This window comes from Siphateles boraxobius, unplaced genomic scaffold (genome assembly GCF_051911475.1).
Source record: "Siphateles boraxobius isolate OS27281-9 unplaced genomic scaffold, OSU_SipBor_1 5, whole genome shotgun sequence".
Lineage (NCBI taxonomy): Eukaryota > Metazoa > Chordata > Actinopteri > Cypriniformes > Leuciscidae > Siphateles > Siphateles boraxobius.
In genome coordinates, this window is record NW_027509141.1 from 16,616,420 (window position 1) to 16,635,290 (window position 18,871).

At 38.4% G+C, this 18,871-nt stretch overlaps 1 protein-coding gene across 3 annotated transcripts in view; it reads left to right on the plus strand.

The window, feature by feature from the left end:
- txlng (taxilin gamma) overlaps positions 1–18,871 on the plus strand; it is a 32,536-nt gene that overhangs the window by 753 nt on the left and 12,912 nt on the right. For 2 of the 3 annotated variants that reach the window (XM_077202890.1, XM_077202891.1), the window contains exons 2-8: positions 474–717; positions 869–960; positions 2,824–2,994; positions 5,014–5,208; positions 6,653–6,772; positions 12,080–12,247; positions 14,367–14,462. In XM_077202890.1, the coding sequence (XP_077059005.1) occupies positions 474–717; positions 869–960; positions 2,824–2,994; positions 5,014–5,208; positions 6,653–6,772; positions 12,080–12,247; positions 14,367–14,462 (1,086 nt within the window). Of the gene's footprint in view, positions 1–308; positions 395–473; positions 718–868; positions 961–2,823; positions 2,995–5,013; positions 5,209–6,652; positions 6,773–12,079; positions 12,248–14,366; positions 14,463–18,871 lie in introns of those variants that run through there. The other variant, XM_077202892.1, reaches the window with a different exon arrangement.

The window sequence follows — 18,871 nt, forward strand, 5'->3', positions numbered from 1 at the left end:
TGCACAGATTATTAGTTGGCACGTGCTTTGAATAAATGCCTCATTGGTCTCATTTGTTCATGTCTTAACCCGTTCCCTCGAATTTAGCTTGTTCTGGTTATAATATAACTTTCTGGCTGTGGCTCAAAGTCAAACCCTTGTGAGGTTAGCTTCATTTCAGACGCGTGAGATGTCCCTTAAATGCTGCCTATGTAGGGAGCTTACTGGGATTTGAGCCTGCCAGATTCGCGTGTGGCTGTGTGCAGGCTGTGCAGCACGTGTTTATCTATCTGTTCCTGTATATACTGAGTTTGTTTGCACTTGGCTCTGTTTGCTATAAAAATTTGGCCAATGTACTTGAACAGACATCTTTGTATTGAATGCGCAATATGTCACTTAAATCAACTTAGTTGCAGTGAGTCAGGGGTTAATGTCAGTGTTAGCTTGGTTAACTTAAATTAATCTCAAACGTTTTAATGCATTTACACCATCAGGGCACTAAAGTCATGGAGGAAATCATCGGGGTCTGTGGTTTAGAGGCCAGAGGACTCGTTGAAGGGAGCAGTTCACCTCTGGATGTGGAGACTCCATCCCAGGATAACATGGAAGATTTTGTGGGGCTGGTGAGCAGGGAGGAGGAAAGAGGGGAGACGCCAGGAAGGGAAGATAGCAACCCTGACCCCCTCGATGGGGAGTTGGACCCTAACGCTGAGAAAACCAAGGACCAAAAATCCTTCGGTTAGTATTTACCATTAAAAGAATGTTTCAGGTTTAATGCAATAAATAAACAAGGCCAAATTACTTTAAGGCGTTATTTTTTTCTAAGTTGTGATAGGATGACTTGTTTTAACAGGTTATTATATGCATTATTCTTCCTTTGTTGTTATAGGCAAAGAGGTTTTGTTGCTGATGCAGGCGCTTCATACTTTAGCCACCCCAGAAGAGAAACTTGCTGCCCTTTGTAAGAAATATGCAGACCTGGTATGTATTTGGGGTTAAAGAAATGATATCGCACAACAATAGACATATTTCGTAATTAATGTCTTTACAGAGAGGGTTCACTCAGAAACGTAATGTGCAATCCAAATTTATTTTGGATGATTTACTTCCTTCATTGAGGACAAAATGAGATATTCAAAAAGAGCTGCTCTTTTTTTCGCTTCATACAACAAAAGTGAAAATGAAATAGCTGCACAAAGTATTATACAATTCATGTAGTATGACATAGTAATAGTGACGTGCTGAAATGCCTTTTTTAGTGAAACAAAATGTACGTTTTAATTTAGCTGAAAACTGAAAATAAAGTTTTGGTAATTCAATTTGGTTAATTGGTTAACTTAAATTAATAAATTACTTTTACATTTATGGATTTGGAAGATGATTTTATCCAAAGTGACTCACATTTAAAGGGTCATTCCACCGGTGGAGAAATTAATATGTATTGAAAGTGGATCATATATGTAGTAGAATAGTATCATAAATTTCTAATTTGGGACCTTCTTGGCCGATTAAAGTCAGAAAATGACTTTTTAGTGCTTGTGGATTGTAGACAACCATCCCCATAGTGCATTGCAATGCTCAGCTCCGCAGACCACTCCCACTACAGTAGCTAGCTTAACTGCAAGATATTTGTGCAATGAACCTGCCACGTTAGCGTGTTAACAAAATGAAAATAAACTTACTTTACAGAAAGACGACCATTTGACCCTGTAGGCTTTGGCTGACGTTGCCAGTTGACGTTAGGTATTCTAAAGTAGGTCTCCAGGACGCCGCTATCCATATGGGGTGCGAAACTCGGGTGAGCAACAACACACACGTCCGTGTCATCCTCCGATTCCGTAGCACCGCGGGAATTCTCGGCAACAGACAGACTCTTGTTCTGTGTCCATTGGCGCACAGTGAGAGCACAGGCACCACCAATCTGCCCCAGCTCGAGCCATTGCGGGCTCCTCGTCCTCGTCTCGTCGGCTGTGGTGACAGCAGCTTCAGCCGCCTCCTGTTCCTCCATAGCCCTCAGCTGCTCGTCGCTATACGGTGGCTCATAAAGGTAGCCACGAACATCCGTTTCTACCATAACTTCGTCAAAATCCAGATCCTCCATAATGCATCCGTCTGCGTATTCAGTACCTTCGTCCATATTTTCAAAAAGTTTCTGCCGGTGAAATCAAACGCACCGGCACTGATCTGTAATAGGTCTGTTGGCGCATTAGGTCCAACCCCCTATGGGCGGGTTTGAAAGGGTGGGAACTAGTGATTTTAGTCTTCACAGAAATCCCCCCCTTTTACACTTCCTCCTACAATGACGTAAAATGACGGTTTTTGCGTCATTGTAGGAGGAAGTGAAAAAGGTTAATAGAGGATTTCTCTCATCTCAGGGGAAAATGAAACAGAGTGTTGCACGACCATTCAATAGTATGACTGGATTTCTAACAATGGAAATCTTAATGCAAATGTGTGGAGTGACACTTTAAGGATTAGGGAATCGCACCCATAACCTTGCCATTGCTAGCACCATGTTTTACTGTTTGAGCTAAAGGAATCTTTCAATTGAATTTGGTATAGTGTTCAGGATATCGTGTTCACTGGTGATAAATTAATAACTTGTTTTTTTGGCAGTGAGCCACCTCAATATTTTAGCTGACCAATACCTAAGCATATTTTTGGTCCACATTTCTGACATGTTTTGCTACTTTAGCTTTTCCTCATTGTGTGCATGAAATAGACATTGAATCCTCAATGTGTGCATTAAATAGACGTTGAAACAGTCAATTCGTTTCGACTGAATATTTTGTGTTGCTGAAATATCAGTGCATGACTAAATACTAATGTGTCTTCCTGGGACAGCTGGAGGAGAGTCGCAGCATGCAAAAACAGGTGAAGGTGTTGCAGAAGAAGCAGAACCAGGTGCTGAAGGAGAAGATCCACCTGCAGAGCGAGCACAGCAAGGCCGTCCTGGCACGCAGCAAACTGGAGAGTCTTTGCAGGGAGCTTCAGCGCCATAACAAGACCCTGAAGGTAGAGCCACCAGAGGTCATGCACATTTGATTTAAAGATTCATGTTGGCCTTAAGGCAGGGACACACCAAGCCGACGGTCAGCGAGCGTCTGTCAGGCTAGTTTTTGTGGTGTCTTCCACGCGTCCGCTCTCGTCAGGCTCAAGTCGGTGGCAGTTTGCCCGATTCAGCATGTTGAATCTGCATTGGGGCCATTGGTGAGAGTGGGAACTCTGATTGGATATTCAGTTTAGTGAACGAGTCAGTGCACGAGAATTAAAGGTCCACTGAGAATTAAAGTGCCTTGGAACGCGCAGTTTTGTATGATGCATTGACAAAATTTCAACTGAAACTGGAAGCTAAGGTGGGACATATTTGAATGGCTCCTCACCCTTTTCAAATAGCCAATAGCGTTTAGTTTACCTCACAGACTGCAAGTCGTACTTGACAGCACCCTGGAAGCGAATCCGAGCGCTGATGATACGTTGAATTCAATAGTAGAGGTGTGAATAAATTCTAGCCATTTAATTCTTAACAAACATATAGTTGGCAAACGGAATAAAACTTGAGTGTTTGAGCAACTGAGCACACATCTCCAACCCGTATTGCTCTGTGACGTGTCAAAGATAGTGATGGGTCAGTCATGAACGATTCATTCATTTTGAACGAATCTTTAATATAACTCGGGACTACCGAGTTGTCTCAGAGTGATTCGTTCATTTTGTGTTGACCGCGCATGCGCAACATCCTATAGGTTCTGTACTGGAAAGAGAAAAGATTACTTCACCTCTTGAGTCTTCGGGTTCGGGTCTGAGTCTTTCGTTCTATCCTGTCAGTCCCATAGAAGCTATGCTATCAGTACCGGATAGAGGAATGATTAGTTCATCTCTCGAGTCTTCGGGTCTTATTCTGAGTATTTCGTTCTTTTGTCTCGTGATAAACGAATGATTCGAACCCGAAGACTCAAAAGATGAACAATTCTGTATCCGGTATCGACTGCATAGCTCAGTTTATGAGGATGTCACGGGATGAACGAATGATTCAGATCAGGAGGAGAAGTAAACTAACAGACTGCAGAGCCTGAAGACCCAGATAAATTAATTAATCAATTCTGTTTCTCATAATTTGGCCTTTTCCTTGCATTGCCATTTTTTTCTTATTCTAAATGCGATCAACATTTGATGTGTTTGGGGAATTTGGCTATTAACATGTAACATTTTAAATACATTGTGCTGAAATTAACGAAATGACTCAAAAAAAGATTCGTTCATTTTGATGAACTAGATTCAAAGATCCGATTCAGTAAAATGATCCGAACTTCCCACTACTAGTCAAAGATTGCCCTGGGCCAGGTGGTATTTATAGCATAGGGGGCGGGATGCTTTAGATTCTAGAGAGCATTTGATTGGACAGAAGATGTGATGAGAAGCTGAAGTCCGCGGTGACGTCATAAAAATACGCGATCCATTACGCGAAGTGAGAGACTGTAAGTTTTGAATGCTTATATCTCCTAAATGCGAATTTTGTCATTTTTATGGAACACACCAGCTTATTCATAACCTTAAGGCGAACATATTCATACTTAAAGCAAGAAAAAAAAAAATTATTTCAGGGGACCTTTAAAGCGAAAGAGAGCAAGTAAGTCAAGACGGCACAGACAGAAGGCTGATCTATTATATTATGTTAACCTACCCGAGCATTCCAAAACGCAGATATTTTCATAACATGATGAGCTGCTTAAAATGAAGAAAGTTACCAATATAACTGATATTCAAAATGGTAAACAAGCGCTGCTTTTTTTACATTTCGTGTATCATCTTTTATATCCTTGTTTCGGTTTCTCCTTTTGAAGGGCAAATATAGACTGTATTGATAGACACGGAGGCTCAGAAAGCAAGTGCTAGTTTGCAGTCTAGCACGACTATAGTGTGCAGCTTTTTGGTCCAGACTCAGCCGACACGAGGCGACAACATCGTTGGTTTTTGAAATTGGCTTGGTGTGTCCCAGGCTTAAGTTTACCCAGATAACCATTGTGATAACAGGAGGAGAACTCTCAGCGGTTCAGGGAGTACGAGGAACGGCGCAAAGAGGCGACGTTGCACTTCCAGATGACGCTCAATGAGATTGAGGCCCAGATGGAGCAGCACAATTTGCATAACAGCAAACTGCGGCAGGAGAACATGGAGCTGGCTGAGAAACTCAAGAAGCTCATTGAGCAGTACGAACTCAGGGAGGAGGTGAGGCAACATCTGTCAAATATGTGAAATTGCTGTTATGCTCTGGTTAAGTCCTTTGAGAATTATGAAGTGCAGAGGTTTCATTTGTTCTGTACTCTGTAAATGTTGAGGTGTTTTATTCATTCATATTGCTTCTGAGATATGACATTTTAGTAGTCGTGGCTGGTTGGGTTGGTGGACATGTGACCGCCAAGAATATTTGCTGCTGTTTCATTTCATGGTTTTACATTATATTTGCTTAATTCTAAACGTGTTCCTCAGACATGCAGTGTCCTCAGAGATGTTTTGCATGTTGAGCTCGTTCCAAATGTGCGACCTCAAATGAAATCATTATGATGCAGCTGGTTCTCTGAATTAAACACATAATCACATCTATGTATGCAGGATTATGCGTAACGTACATTGCCGGTGATTTAATGCTCACAAGTGCTTTAATGCTCACAAGGCAGCATTTATTTGATCAAAAATACAGTAAAAACATTAATATTGTCCAAAATATTGTTATCAACATTTATAATATGAACTATTATTAATAGAGCAGAAAATCTGCATATTAGAATGATTTCGGAAAGATCATGTGGCACTGAAGACTGGAGTAATGATGGAAATTCAGCTTTGCTGTCACAGGAATAAATGTCATTTTAAAGTGTATTCAAATTGAAAAAAAGATTTTAAATTCTAATAATATATTTATCACTATTACACAGCAGCTTTAAGAAATATTGATTATTCCAAACTTTTAACAGGTAGTGCATATGATCGTTTTATCAGGCTTTAATGTGGATTCAGAAACTTGTGAGTTTATCACAAATAAAAATATTTTAAAATTGGTCATGGTGTTTCAGGCTTTGAGTAAAAGTTGAGCAGATTCTTTTTTTAAAAGGGACCTGTTATGTAAAATTCGCATCAATTGACCATCAACATGCGCCCTCTAGAGTTTCATTACTGAACTAGATATTTGCACTACGAAGCAGTGCGTTTATGATTACAATTAATTAAAAATATAGATGCAAGCAGCAATTAACAGGGTTCAAGTGTTTTAAGCACATACAAAAAAAGTATAACGTTTTATTTAGCAAGCCTGTAACCACCTACATTATAGATGGAAAAGACCATTTAAAGCAAATACAGGCAATTCACTAAGGAAATATATGGTTTTTAAATCTTTAACAATTATAGCGCAAACTATGGTCCAATCTCATTTGCTACAGCATTTTGCACTTGAAGCCCTAAAAATCCCTACAAAAACAATAGTTTCAGCATATGATGTTTTAAGCCCTAATTATATGACGACAAATACTAGTTTGCAGTATCAAACAGCATAATGGACTTTTTCTATAGCTAAAATATCTAGAGATTGATGGCACTGGAATCCTTGCACATCTTTTGAAGATTTTTTGATGTTTTGAAGAATAATATGAATGTGACATTTGTCTTTACCCAGCACATCGACAAGGTGTTCAAACACAAGGAACTGCAGCAGCAGCTGGTGGACGCTAAACTCCAGCGGACGGCTGAACTAATGCGAGAGGTGGAGGAGAAACAGCAGAGAGAAAGAGAGTTTGTGAGTATCCTTGTAATAATCCTAATGCTGTTTTTGAGCTGGGCTTAATCCTGAAGGATTGGTACTTCAAGCCAAGGGGATCTGTAATATGTGGGTAATGCTATCCTTTAGCATTACTATTCATAACAATGGCAGTTGCTTGGTTGGCGTGAAACCACCTGAAGTATGAGACATGAAATCTAGCATGTTTGGTCACTTCTGCAACCAAGTTTATTTGAGCCAGTCATCTAAGCTAATAAAAACCATGTGACAAGGGCTGCAGAAATAATCGCAATGAAACCGTACTTATTTTTTGCGCAGTTTGTCAGTGCAGTGCGGCTGATTGGTAGTAAATGCTGCTACATCTGAAAGCCAGAAGGCGCTCTCACGCAGACACAATACAGTTGGTATTTCGTTCCCACTGCGTCTTGGCTACGAAGCGTTGAGTGAACCTATGAAAGAGAACGTCTCTGGTTGGTGTAACCTATGTTCTCTGAATAGGGAATGAGACGCTGCGTTGGCTGCCAAGCTCCTCCCGCTGCCGACAAGCTTCCTTTTTCGGCAGACAAATCTGAGGAGCAGATGGCGCGCTCCAATATAATATGGCGATGTAAGAGCGTCGAGGCGGCGCCCGCGCCATCAGCCAATGAATTGGCGTGATTCTATATGGGCTTCAGACAATCAGCACAGAGAGGGCGTTCTGTCGTGTAATTTTACACGTGAAATGCAGCCAAACCTTGGAGCATTTTGCCTTCGGCATCTTTATTAATCCCCTCGCTATCAGTTCAACAAGTGTGCCGTGTAGCGGCACTGATGTCACACAAGTTGACGCTGGAACACTAGGGGGCTGTAAAAAAAAGTTAGGCACCGAAATTTTCTTTCTTATTCGGTCTTGTTATTACCGTTTACTTCGGAACCGGTTCCCTATTGGCACCGCCTTTCAGTACCCAACCCTACACACGACTGCCTTATTCTGTGTAAAAAGCCACATCATCTCACAGAAGGAAGCTCAAATGTCGTTATGAAGTGAGTTTTGAGTAAAAGCATGTTATTAAATGTTGTATTTTGTTGGACAAGAGGTTCATAAATGCTTCTCATGTTTCGAAAGATGTTTGACGCGTGTTGCTTTTTCAAATGCACGATATAAGTGACTCAAACTCAGTGCTTTTAGAAGGAGCACCGTTTACAGAGCCGTAACGATACATCAATGACAAGCTGCGCATAAAAAATAATCGCAGCCTTTGCGATTTCAAAATCGCGATAAGCCAAATCGGTTTAAGGGCGATTACATGGAAATTGCGATTAATTGTGCAGTCTTGCATGTGACTAAACAGTAGGGTTGGGAATCAAAAATCGATTCTAATTCTGTAAGTCAGGAATCAGATAATTGTTAGAAAATTTTTATTCCTCTTATCGATTACTTTGTGTGCATTTTAATATGACTTAATATGACTATATAAACCATTCAAGTGCAAGAAGACCCGTGCGCTGTTTTCTGTGCTGCACACATATCCAAAAATGTGCGCAAAAAAAGCCACCTCTCATACTGTATAATGCGTGATACTCCACTAAGTTTTCTTCCTTTCGTTTATTTTTTGCAATTGAATGGACAAATGCACACAAAAATCAGCAAATCACACTCAAAATATTCTCATAACAGTCGGTTATGTCTTGCGTAAACATAACCAGGGTAAACGTACCTATTAAGCTCAAGTACCCATTAAGCACACTTCCATATTTCAGCTCAGATTAGAATAAGAAAAAAATAATGGTTTATCCTACTTGATGTCTTAACCAATTGATATGTTTGTTACTACATACCTCCTGTAATTTCAAGCAAATCAGACCATTGCACACTGAGATATGGGTCTATGTGTGTTCACACTGTCTGGTGGCCATTTTGAAAGCTGTCTGAAAACTTTCACCATTTTTTAAAATGTTTAAGCCTTTATTTTGGGTTAGTATAACTACTTGCTGCGAAATTAAGAGATTAATGTTTAGACCTTTGCATATTATAACCTGTGACATGGATGTGGGAAATAATTGCGATAGATCCAAAAGATAGTTTTAGTAACATAACGCAGATGCTACAGAACATAGTTACCTTACTAGCTGTATAAGATTGTGTGCTACACTAATATATTACTTCACAGGCATTAATGGCTTGTACTTTTAAATCCAAAATGTTATAAATGTACAGTTTATTGATGGTCTGTGATTTTACACTGCTTTAATTTTAATAATATTTCATATTATTGTAAGGTGAGCTTAAAGGGTGCACTACAATGAAAATCACAGAGCTTCAGTGTGACATCAATTAGAAAAAGTATAATTTTACAGATATTGTAAATAATAGTTGTTCATATTAAGATATGTATTAAAGTGATACATGACCTAGATTATTTATTTAGCAAAATATTGTCCTTTAAATTTCACGTAATATTTATTAATTCAAAATTGTTGCTGCTCCAATTAAGCCTCAGTGTGCTCCCTTTAAGCTCATCCACATTGAACGCCTATGTAGGGCTGTCGCGATAACCGCAATATTGCAGTACCGCGCTACTGACAGGCGATCCGCAGAGGAATGCAAGTAACCGCAGCAACCGCATTTTCTTTTTTCATAAGGCCACCCTTCGTAGTTCGTACCATGTGTATTGAATGTTAAATAAGTTAATAATGATAACAAGACTGTTTATCATGGTGATTTGTACAGAGGATTCGTGGATTTGGACTTAAGCTTAAACAGACAGTGAATGTGATCGACTGAGCGCGTGCGATTACCTGCGTCTGTCTTTGAAGTCAAGTCATGTATATTCGTGAAAAGGTTGCCATTTCCAAGGAAAGCGAAATATTTGTCGTAGGCTATCATCCTTTTAACGTGTAAGGGTATTTACCATGAATGGCGTCAGCGCTGGTCAGCTTTACACAGCATGAAGAAGCCGTGGGGGAAACCAGCGAGTCACGCATTGAATCAATGCCATTGGTCTCTATTAAGTGAAGCATTGCTTCAGCTTTGCCCAAAAGTGAAGCATTGCTGGCCAGCTGAGCCTTGAAAAGTGGAGCTCAAAGTTAAAAAATAATTAACCTTGTTTCATTACATCTATCACTTAAGGAATCAGCTTTTTTGAACGTGAATGTTGAATGAACGGTTTAATGACTCACTCAAAGACAGTCCGTTGGCATAACAACTGCACGCTGAGTGACAGTCTTTCAATGCGCAGAGACGCTGTTTAGATTCAGTTACATTGTTTTTGTGTATGCTGACCACATCATAACACGTATTTATATAGCAACAAATAAATATAAATAATTAAATGGCGGTAAAACCGCATATCGCGCTACTGAGCCACTCAAAATTACCGCAAGGGAAATTCCTTCTCCGCCACAGCCCAACGCCTATGTAAATACCTCATAAACAGACTTTAATATTAAATGATGGTTGACACTTTAAATTAATCTTTATAAGATAATTAATAACTTATTTTTTTGACAGCCTTGAGATGACAAAATCTAGACAGAATTATAGTCTATTCTGATATAAAGACTTCAGAGCTCTTACACATACACACGGGAAAGCAGGCGTTTGAAAGCAGGCGTCTATCAGCGGATCAGTTTATCAGTGGATATATTAGGGATCCTCTGATAGACGCCTGCTTTCAAACACTGATAAGAAAAGCGCGCGGTGAAGACATGTTTTGAAGCGTTGATCATTGTAGCCAATCACAGACATAGCTATATTGCTATAAACCAGAGGTGTTTAAAGGAGTAGTTCACTTTAAAATAAAAATTACCCCATGATTTACTCACCCTCAAGCCATAGGTGTATATGACTTTCTTCTTTCAGAAGAATACAATCGGAGTTATATTAATAAACACCCTGACACTTCCGAGCTTTATAATGGCAGTGAATTGCAACCATCAGTTTGAAGCTCAAAAAAGTGCATCCATCCATCGTAAAAGTGCATCTATCATGATAAAAGTCCAACCATCATCATAAAAGTGTATCTATCCATAATAAAAGTGCTCCACACTGCTCTGGGGGGTTAATAAAGGCCTTCTGAAGCAAAGCCATGAGTTTGTGTAACAAAAATATTCATATTTCAAAGTTTATGAAGTAAAGTAACTAGCTTATGGTCAAACTAGCATACGGATTCAACTTAAGTCTAAAGCGCAACTTATGCGAGTATTGTTACACACTGCTGATATTTACGCTACACCATGACACACTTCGCTACTTCTGACATCACCAGTTGGGTAAGTTGCGCTTTAAACACAAGTGGAGTACCAGATCTGATCTTTTAGAATCTGTGCTTGATTTTAGAGTTCTGTTGCTTTTGTGGTTGACTCTGTATCTTCAAATAAAACATTTTTCAATTATTCTTTAAAAAGGTTGCTTAAAATAAACATAAAACATGTTGTGAGCTTATTGGGAACAGGGGTGTGCTTAAAGGGTACAAAATGTACCCATTAAGCACAGCCAGACTTTTTATATTTAATGATGTACATCTTAATTGAAACACTTTTGACATTTAAAATAAAATGAAATATTATAGTGTGAGAGATTAATATTTTATTTTAAAATAACTACTTGTACTAAAACCAATGTCTAGTGCACTAAAAATGTCTCAATGTAGATTTTGGTGAGCTTAATAGGTACGTTTACCCGTCGATAAAGAAAACGCATGTGTAACAGTATATTGGATTCCTGTAGCTCTTAAAGTGACAGCAGCCTCAAATTCCTGCTGTCGTCTCTATAACGTTAATCAAACAACAAAAAACAATATTCACTCGCTGTTCTTGACTGAATAACTTTTGTAACTATATTTCTAAGTACATTTCATTGTATAAAATGCAGTTATTTTACATTTGAACAGTTTCTGTACCTGAATACCTGCAAATCTTAAAACACTGTTTATTTTAAGTGTTTGTTCAGTTTTATTTATTTGTGCGATTGCTAATGTTTATTTTTTATTTTTTAGTTACTGAGTGTTTACTTGTCTTTTAATAATGCTTGAAATTTATATTTGTTAGGCTAGTTGTTTTTGCTATGATATTTTTAAACCGTAGGCCAAAGTTCCTTGTTAAAGTGTTTTTTAGACTGTTGATTTTGTTCATGGTATTGCAAGAAGACTTAGAATAAATCTGAATGATATCCGAGTTTTCTTTTTTCCTTTATTGCAATCGAAATCTGGTATAAGAATTGGAATTGATAAACAGAATCGGAATCATTAAAATTCAAACGATACCCAACCAACCCTGCTAATCACTCTTGACTCCAGGAAAATTGTCATCATAATGCTGATTGGTTGACCTATATTCTCTGTTCAGCTTCTGAAGGATGCGACTGAGTCGAGACATAAATGTGAGCTGATGAAGGAGCAGGAGCATCAGTTAAAGCAGCAGCTCACTCTGTACATGGACAAGTTTGAGGAGTTTCAGACCACCCTCGCTAAAAGCAACGAGGTCTTCACCACCTTCCGACAGGAGATGGAGAAAGTAAGTGCAGGAAGTGTGAAGTCACAGCAGAAGTCTCTTGTGTTCACCAAGGCTGCATTTATTTGATAAAAAAATACAGTAAAAACAGTAATATTGTCAAATAATATTACAATTTAAAATAACTTTTTTCTATTTCTAATATATTTTAAAAATGTAATTAATTCCTGTTTCCTGTGATGCAAAGCTGAATTTTAAGCATTTTTTTTATGCCAGGCTTCAATGACATGATGTTTTAGAAATCATTCTAATATGATGATTTGTTGCTCAAGAAACATTTCTTATTATCAATGTTGAAAACAGTTGAGCTACTTTATTTTGTGAAAACTGGTACATTTCATTTGTTTCTACATTTTCACATTCACATTATTCCAAACATAAAGCTTTCGGACAATTAAAGGTATTGTAGGTAGAAATCCACAAAAATACTTTTTGTCAAAATTTGTTTAAACTGTCTTTATATATCAATGCATAATTAAAATGTAAGTACTCTGGAAAAGAAATTATAAAAATCGAGTGTCTGTCGTCCTCTTAGGACTACAATAAACACAGCTCATTATTCCATTAACTCCCACTCCCTCCCTACTCGGCTCCTTCCAAAGCCACGCCCCCAAAACAAATGAACGCGCGATCCCGGCCATTCGCTCAGCTGGAAGAGTCGGACGTGTTTACCAGCTTTACCAGATGTAGTGACATCATGTCAGAATCACAAGTAATAAAATAACTAACTTTATCAGTATGAATATAAACAATTAACATGGCTGTTAGTACTCACTATCCAGCTCGCATAACGATACTTGTAAAGTTTAAAATATTTTACTAGCTCGTAACGGAATCAAACTCAATATAAGGCAAAGCTATAAATAGCTTCATTGATACACGTTTGCCGTTACTATCAGTTACACTGTGATGAAGGTGAATTTGTAAGATTCATAACATAAGATTGTTTACAGATAAACTGAATTACATACACTCAAACACCTTCTCACAACTGCATTGCAGACCCAAGATAATATAACACACACACACACAACATATATTGTATAGCACATACAGATACAACATAAAGACATATGTAAACATATGTAGAGCATATAACAACAAACCAAACGTGAAAAAACGGAGCAGGTAGAGTTCACGGTGAAAATAGGAACACAGTTTAGGCAGAGGGTAAAGCTAGGTATAAAAATAGATCCCCTAAACTTTTTAACCTAAAGTTAGATTCGGCGAAATTAAATAAAACAGCTTTCGACTGCAGATAGGCCTATTGCTTATTTATCGTCTCAACCCTGGCTCACTAACAGTAACGTTATACTAGTCGACACCAAAGTTACACTGTCATAGCTAAGCCAGTACCGTTAGTTATGCTACGTAACGTTAGTTAGCTAATATTAGGTAGTTAGGTGTGCTAGTGATACATGCTTCATGAAAAAATAAATGCCATCAAAATGAAAACAGCAAGATTACCTGTCCAGCAGAAATAAAGCCATCATGGAGTCACTTTTCAGCCCCTTGAGATCACTCAGTAGTAGCCGACGCTGGAAAGCCACGCCGACTCTCTTATGATTTCTTTATTTATCCAAAGACTTTTTGTTCATAGCCTTTTCAAATACTGTCTTCCTTTTTTTAACTCGTTTGACATCGCTGCCTCTATATGCAGGTAACGTTACTGAGAATTGTGACTGTTCTTTCTCTGCCATAATTGTTTGTTATTACTAGCTTCCATTCCTTTTCAAACGGGTGCGCGCATTTGGGCTCCTCCTGTATCAGCAGAGGTGGTATCCATGGTAGCGAGGGAGAGTGACAGTCGCCCCAGCCAATCATTTCTTTCGTCCCGAATGGAATAATGAGCTGTGTTTATTACAGTCCTGAGAGAACTACAGACACTCGATTTTTATAATTTATTTTCCAGAGTACTTACATTTTAATTATGCATTGATATATAAAGACAGTTTGAAAAAAATTGGAAAAAAGTATTTTTGGGGATTTCTACCTACAATACCTTTAAGTAATTAGTACTTATTGTTTAAAAGACAATCAAAGGAAATCTTGAAACATACGATGTTATAATTATCTGTATGGTAAGGCATGGTTTGCATAACAATTTTATTTTCTGTGACAGATGACAAAGAAGATAAAGAAGCTTGAGAAGGAGACCACGCTATGGAGGACCAAATGGGAGACTAACAACCAGACTCTACTGCAAATGGCAGAAGAGGTGAGAGGAATAATAGAGCTCTTGTGTCTTTTAAACGCATAGCATTTACTAAAGGTTTGTGTTCAGGGAAGGAGGAGGCAGGAACCGGCGAACGCTAAACATAACTTTAATAATAAAATAAACTTAAAGAACAAAACGAAAGTAAAGCAGCAGCAGCAGCTCCTCATGGACCACTGCAGCATTAACTAAAATAAAGCACCAACATAAAGTCCAGCCATGTTCCTCTCTCCTCCTTTTATCCTTTCGGAGCTCCTCCACGGGACTCGAGACCGGTGTGGTGCGCAGATGACGATCATTAGCAATCACGCCATGGACTTCCCCCTGCTTGCCACAAAGTTGTAGAACAAAATGTGAATGTTTCTTCACTTTATGTACTGTACTGTAAATGTACAAGTAATTTTAATTACAGACTTAATTAAAAAGCACAAAAATGCTTATTCTCTTCCTGGTTTTAGGACTACAAAGTGAACAACTATAGTATACACAATGTCTATATCGTTGCTGTCGTATCTCCAAAACCGTTATTTTTCAGGAAATAAAAAGAACTGCATATTTTTTGAGTTATTAAACATTGTATCGTTAAAATTGGTATTATACCTTATATTGCTATTATATACTGTTGTGTACCAACATTAACACATTTCCCCAAAATCATGTTTAATCGGAGATACGAGGTTTATGACTTGGGAGCAGGGAGATACGAGTTTACGCTGTCGTTGATAAGAATGGAACGGACACAGACTTCGCTGCTGCCAGCTGTGTTCATTAAAGTCCGCGGTTGCGTTTTGACGAGACAAGGCTTTAAGAGCTAATCAAAGCTTATGATTGTGGTTACATATACCTTCCTAAACTCTATTTTAAAAGTTTATGAGCTATAAGTGCTGCAATACAAAAAAAAAACGAGCTGTCTAAGAGGCGGAAATTAGCCTAATCTGCACGCAAACCTACCTTTGTGGCTCACGGGCTTCCTTCTGCACCTAAGCATTACAGCTTTCGATTTTTAACCAAACAGGCTTACTCAAATGTATCTAACCTAACTATTTTCACTCGTTATTGCCTAAAAAACAGACAGAGTTAAGATAGAAGGTTTACAAAGATAGGCTTGCTTGACGCCAGTAGACAGCTGTTTTTTTTCTCCCATAAAAACACTAGATGGGGTATTTTACATGCACAGTGCCAAGAAAGGGAACTTCGAGTCAGTAAAATAATAATAAAAACAATAATTTAATGGTTGTATACAAAACATTCAATTCAAGCATTATATTATATACATTTTAAAACTTCAATGCACATTTATAATAAGCCTATAATAAGTAGACATTTAAAATACATCAATAACTGATATAATAATTTAACAATAAAATAAATTATATCATATTAATATATAAAATAATATTTATAATATAATAAAATCACAGTTAAGGCTTGTGTATTTGTGTTTGTGAGTATGGTTAGCCCTTGTCTGTGTGCATGTATCTGTGAGGCTCTGTGTGTGTTGTTACATTGCCATGATATTGACTGTATTAAAGGAGAACTCCGGCGCAAAATGAACCTGGGGTGTAATAACACATTGGTACCGAGTCGACTGTTCTCTGGGATTTTCTTTCATGATAATCGAGTGTAAAGAGTTTTATCTCTAAAAACTGTTTAGCTTTTAACGCTAGTATATGGGGGCATATAATAAGTAAAAAGAAATCTCTAGTTAATACCACTAACAAGGCTCAAAATAGCCCCACACTAACACGGTAGCTTAATGAGGGTCTCTACATACAAACCGAAGCACTGAGAACTTTAAGTGTACAGACAGTTTAATAATAATATACTTTATAAAGACAGTACCATCGCGGAGCCATCTTTGGTAAACAGTCTTGACCAGTCGAACCACGAACGCCGTGTTAAGTGAGCTGAACTGTGAGATTCCAAGTCACAGTTCAGCTCAGAACACGGCGTTCGTGGTTCGACTGGTCAAGACTGTTTCCCAAAGATGGCTCCGCGATGGTACTGTCTTTAGAAAGCATATTATTATTAAACTGTCTGTACACTTACAAAGTTCTCAGTGCTTCGGTTTGGACCCTCATTATGCTACCGTGTTGGTGTGGGGCTATTTGAGCCTTGTTAGTGGTATTAACTAGAGATTTCTTTTTACTTATATAATAAGTAATAAGTCTGGTCACACTGGAAGCCTCTTTTCCTTGGAGGTGCGTCTTCCTCAGCATCTGAGCATGAATGCTCTGCATCCGAGTCCTCATCGCCTCCACCATGGAAAACTTCAAAATACACACACAAACCAAATGTGCATGAAGGAGTTGCATCTTTATAAACTGTCAACAGTGAGGGCTATAGTTGAAGGACCTTATCCAATTTAATGAGAAAATGTAGAAAAGCATCAAACCTACCCGTGTCAAACTGCACCTGCTCTGGAGCCAGCAGTGAGGCCTCCTCTTCCTCCAGAGAAATCTTTTCAGACACATGCTACAATTATTGTGCATTTTTTATTTCTATTGTTGTGAAATCCATCTGCATTAAAACTCATTCATTTTGGCATGTGAAATCATGATTATCTCTCAGAAATTCACTACCAGCATGCACCACTGTATCCTCCACCACTGTTACTTCCTCTCTCTCTAACGTTACACTCTCCATCAGAGCTCTCACTGTCTATTAGGGCCCTTGCCTGATCATATGGCACATTGACCATCTGACAGAGTTCCTCTAAGGACACAGACTTGGTTGCTGCAAAAAATAAAATAAATACAGGTCAAATGATCGTTTCACTAAGTTATACGGCATGTTTACGTATGATAACAAGGCATGAAGCCAGCTAGCTTGCTTAATGTGATGAGCATGACGTAAAAGGTAGCTACTTGTTAAACATGACGGAATGCCTTGACATTGTAAGCTACAATCCTGACATAGTACATTAAATTATGTTGTTCCTCAGACGAGTGCCAGAACTAGCGTTAGCAGGTTGAGAGGTCGAGAGATTTTTTCTTTAAAGGTGCAAAACGCAAGTCTCTGAGTTTTTGCAGAACTACGCCCCCTCTGGCGACAAGAGAAACTGCAACCATAGTTGTGCACGCTCATGGACTACACGCACACGCACGCATGCACGAGCACGAGCTGTTCATAACTAAAGGAGCATCTGCCGCACAGATCTTTGGTGTACAGCCAAAATGTCTTCAGTGGTAATAAAGTTATAAATCTGCAAGTCATTTCAAAAATATGGAAGGAAAGACATTTGAGTAAATTACTCTTATGTGTGAGGGGAAAAACGGGGGTAGTAGAAAACTTTGTTTATGTTTTTACTGTATCCACCTATGATTGTATTGTTATGAAAACACGTTCATGAACAATATAATTGATTACTTCGCAAAAGCTCAAAATAATAATCATACCATACACAGTTGGTCAACAACGTTCACTCAAATGTCTCAAGGTAATAAACAATCAAATGTCACCATGACGTTTTCATAAAAGCCAAACAGGCTAATCCGCCGAAGACTTGCGGGGTTCAGCCTGTTATTGATCTGCTAAGTAGAATATTCCAATAAAAATACATCCTTTTTCTGTTATAATTTACTCAAAATTTCTGTCTAATTATCGGTCATTTTATCAGCATGTTATATCACACTCAAGAATCTTGAACTGTTTTGCTAATCACTAAACTACATGTAGCGCTGATTTATTTAGTAGATATTTTGACAGGGACAATACACACTGACAAACATTAATGTGAAATGTGTCAATACTTTATTTAGTAAATAGTTAGTCTGCTAAACAGTATGAGTAAAGTAAAAATATTTACCCCTTTACCATTGTATTTCCCTTCCTGCAATGTTCAGAATAAAACATGTATTTTATCACAATACCAAAATATTTTACGTTTTCCTCGTTTTGATAGAATACGAGCTCCCACATACCTCATATATACTACATACAAAATGTACCACATTCACGGGAACAATTTACTATTTTTACCGAAAAATACAATATAGCAAATGCAACGGCGTTCTTCCTTGTTGGTCAATGACATGAACACCTTAGCATGTTAGCAATGGACACAAGGCTGTATCAAACATTAGAGACTGGGCTATATCTTACCGTTTTATCAAGAAAAAAGCCAACTGAGGATCCCGTTTGAGACCAAGAGCAGACCTGAGATCTCTCCATTTGTTGAATGCCTTCCCGAGGTAGCTGCTAGACTCTCGTCTTACTCCGACGCCTGTCTGACTCCAATTTGGACCTTTTGGTGGCACTAGACGACAATTTTCTTTTCTTTACTTTACGTGGAGTTTGCGTTGGGGTTTGGAATGGACTACAAGCCGGTCTCTTTGAATCCATCTTCTACCTTTGACACACGAGTTGTCTTCGCTGATGCGGAGAATGGCGGCGCCGGTGAATACACAAAC